This window comes from Coffea eugenioides, chromosome 11, assembly GCF_003713205.1.
Source record: "Coffea eugenioides isolate CCC68of chromosome 11, Ceug_1.0, whole genome shotgun sequence".
Lineage (NCBI taxonomy): Eukaryota > Viridiplantae > Streptophyta > Magnoliopsida > Gentianales > Rubiaceae > Coffea > Coffea eugenioides.
This window is the reverse complement of record NC_040045.1, coordinates 28,136,272-28,139,998: the sequence shown is the minus strand read 5'-3', so window position 1 is coordinate 28,139,998 and position 3,727 is coordinate 28,136,272. Positions and strand designations below refer to the sequence as shown.

The window sequence follows — 3,727 nt, the reverse complement described above, 5'->3', positions numbered from 1 at the left end:
ACGAAGTATATTTTTCTCAATAAAAGTAATTAAACAATCATTCATTTAAGTGTTTTCCATTCTATTTCGTAATCAATTTTTCACTATATTCATAACTGAAAAACTTTTTCTACGGTAGCTGTAACAACAGATAAAATTAAAGGCAATTTTAGGAGCATATAAATCAATGAATACACAAAATTTCGGGAGCACACTCGAAATTATATCAAATTTTTACGTGTATTATAGAAATTTAACAACCGCCACTGCCCCAGTGTAAATCCGCCCTTGGTACAAATCATAGATGAGACTTTTCAGATCCACCACTATTTTTTTTACAATAAAATTTAGCAAGTAATAATACACAGCAATCCCAGTATAGAATGGGTAAGTTAGTGGGCTGATGGAGAAGATTAAAAAAAAAAAAAAAAAAAACCGCCATTGGCGCAGGCCGTAACTCCACCACTGTAACACCAGCCAACAGTGCAACCACCTATCCAACCCTGCCTAATTTTGTTCTACCGAAGGACTTCACATCAACTCATTTCAATCTGCTTTATTCACATCAACTCATTTCAATCTGCTTTATCCAGAGCTCTCTGAGTCCACCTCTGATGATTGGATTTGGGGCAGGGACGGTCATCAGTATGACCGTCCCTGCACGGTTAAGGGCCAAGATTTGTCCGCAAAATTTTGTGCGGCTGAGATTACACCATGTAACTCGATTTTCGCGCCAAGTGTGGGGCCCACCACTATCTGTTGTGAAAATACATCCTGTGAAAAAAAAGTTACGCGATGTATAAAGAAAATTACGCGCAGTTGATAATGACCAAAACCGCCTGGGACGGTTGCACCTGCAACCGTCCGTGCCCCGAGTCCCTGATTGGATTCCTCATCCTATCTAATTCAAGACTCTTACAATGATGAGATGAACTTTATGCAAAACTTATTTGGGAGCAATAATCTCAATGCCTCCTCGTTCAGTGAGAACAATAAAGGAAAGGCTCCTCTAGACATTGAGATTGATCGAAAGAACAAGTGTTCCACTACATTTAATCCTTTTGGATATAGCAGCTTTAGTGGTAATAATCAGTGTTTTGGTGGAAATTGGGATTATGGGCTTTTTCCATTGCCGACCAAATCCTATTTAGGTGATCTCATGAAAATAATCAGTCAGCTGGTATGTACTTGGACCTCTATCTCTCTCATATATTAGATGGAGGCAATGCCTTAACTACTCCTCTTGACCCAAGCAACATGAAAACTTCGAGACAGCGATGATAAATCAAGCCAGTCCTTCATTTAGAAAGGAGGTGGACTTGATGGAGATGGTCCCAGATTCAGAATTTAGTGGCAAGAATGCTATTAGTAGCTTTGTGCTCTAACATTTGTTTAGTGAAAATGACGCTTAAATTTTAGTGTTTTAAAGGACTTTTGGAGTTTTACAAGCTTTTAAGTATTAATGTGGAACCAAAACTTGAGCCCCTTGAGCTTAGTTCCAGCTTTGGCTAGGATTGGCATATTCTGGACAATTTGCTCAAAACTAGTCAAAAAAGTATGTTTATTGATGATTATGTTTTATTATATGAACGATTTTCTTGTTTTAATGTTTTTGCTCTTTAGGTATTAGTTTTCGGTTCTCAGTTGCATGCATATGAGCTTTTTATTGAATCGGCGTTTCATCTTTATAATGCTCTTTCTCACGTTATGTTCACTTCTGCCTTAGAAATGTGTATATTTTTGAATGAAGTAAAAAGTCAATTACTTTTTATTACTTTTACTATGATTTCCTTAAATAAGATTTTTCACAAACACTATTCCGAAAAGACATTGAAAGGATTTCAGTTCCACTTTTTTCACGTGGATGAACATTTAGTTAATATATTTCATGTTTTCAACCAAATTAAAAAAAAAATTTTTTAACATTTGAGCAAATCATTCAAAGTCCGGTCTGATCAGCAGAGCTGAAATCCGGTCAGACCGTCAATGCCAAAACCGGTCACTGATTCCTCATTCCTCATTCAAAAACTCCAGCTTCTTACCTAACCCTTTTCCTCTTCCTTTCCAGTTTCACTCTGCAAAACCTCTAAAACCTTTCCCCCAAAATCAGAGGAAAAAAAATATTTTTTTCATCAATGGATTCAACTTTGATCATGGCATCATCATCACCATCTTCCTTCCTTCACCATAATCTAACCTCAAAGTTGTATCAACCCGTTTTCAATTTCAAACACCCTTCTTCTAGGCCTCTGAACAGTAGAAACTTCACCATTATCAAAGCTTCTTCAGATTGTAGTTCAAGTTCAAATTCTAGTTCTAATCCCTCCAATCCAAATCCTTTAATTTCCAGTCTGAAAACGAGCACTGCAGCCATAGTTTTTGCCGCCGCAGTTTTTGGAAAGTTCCACCAGTTGCCGGCCAGGGCCAGCCCTCCAGCACCACCACCAACTCTTGAAAAACAAGAGGAGATATTGGAAGAAGAAGCCCATAAGGGAAGATTTGAAGAAGATCAAGAAAATTCCCCGTTGACCCAGTTTTTGGAATCCAATTCTGAGGCTGTTGAGGCCTTGAAAAGCTTGCTCCAGGAGAAAATCGAGGTGGGCGAGGATGAGGAGGGGTTGAAGATATTGAGGAAGTTAAGCTCAGCACAGCTGGAGAATACAGAGTGGAAGTTTTTGATGGCTAGGCTGTTGAATGAAATGGGGAAAACTCAAGAATCAAGAGAGGTTTTTGAAGAGATTTTAGCGAGAAACCCATTGTCGTTTGAGGCATTGTTTGAAAATGCGTTGTTGATGGACAGGTGTGGAGAAGGGGCCGCGGTTTTGAGGAGATTAGAGGAGGCATTGAAGATAGCTGAGGAGGAGAAGAAGGTGAAAGAGGCTAGAGATGTGAGGTTTATAATGGCACAAGTACAGTTCTTGCAGAAGAATGTGGAGGAAGCATTACAGAGCTACGAGGAGCTTGAGAAGGAGGACCCTACAGATTTTAGGCCTTACTTTTGTAAAGGGATGATTTATAGTTTGCTGGATAGGAATAAAGAAGCTAGAGAACAATTTGCCAAGTATCGCGAGCTTTCACCTAAGAAATTCGAGGTTGAAGGCTACTTGAGGACTCCATTATCAAGGATGAAGCTTTTTGGAACTGATGAGAACGAGAATTGAGTTTTTGGCTTCTGATTCAGAGTTTTGATGAATTGGTTGTATGTTCTGTTCTCTGCCAACTTGGAGGCCAGAAACTGATCGGGTAGGGTATGCTGGAGTTTTTTTTTTTTTAAGTTCATGACGAAATTTAGCGAATTTGGTCGCTTAACTGTAAGCTAGAGATGCTTTTGATGAGATGAATAATGGATACAGTCTTTGTAGTTTAAATGAAATAAGTAACATAAGAATCAGTGCTTTACTTTGATTTGCTGTCCATCCTATTGTGCTTAGAATTGATGATTAGATCAAGTCAGCTGACAGAATTGACCAGGATGACTTGCTTCCTGCTTTGTGTCATCTATTGATTTCTCATGTTTTGTTAAAATTGGTGTGCTGCGGCCTAATTAGTTCAGACCCGTGGTCTCAGTTGAGCAATTGAAAGTTTGTACATTCGGTGGATAATTTAGATTCAGACTTGCTTCCTGCTCTGTCTCATCTATTGATTTGTCATGTTTTGTTAAAATTGATAGGCTGGGGTCTAATTAGTTCAGACCCATGGTCTCAATTGAGTAATTGGAAGTTGTGCATTTGGTGGATAATTTAGATTC

At 38.6% G+C, this 3,727-nt stretch overlaps 1 protein-coding gene across 1 annotated transcript; it reads left to right on the top strand.

The window, feature by feature from the left end:
• Positions 1 to 2,023: 2,023 nt before the first annotated feature.
• On the top strand, positions 2,024 to 3,384 carry LOC113753354 (protein SLOW GREEN 1, chloroplastic-like). The gene has a single exon (XM_027297486.1). It carries the CDS (start codon positions 2,115 to 2,117, stop codon positions 3,138 to 3,140), a length of 1,026 nt encoding a protein of 341 aa, XP_027153287.1. The 5' UTR covers positions 2,024 to 2,114; the 3' UTR covers positions 3,141 to 3,384.
• The last annotated feature ends 343 nt before the right edge of the window (positions 3,385 to 3,727 follow it).

What these genes read in the sequence shown, in the direction of transcription:
- LOC113753354 (XM_027297486.1), top strand. Translation starts at nt 2,115, where the DNA reads ATGGATTCAACTTTGATCATGGCATCATCATCACCATCTTCCTTCCTT.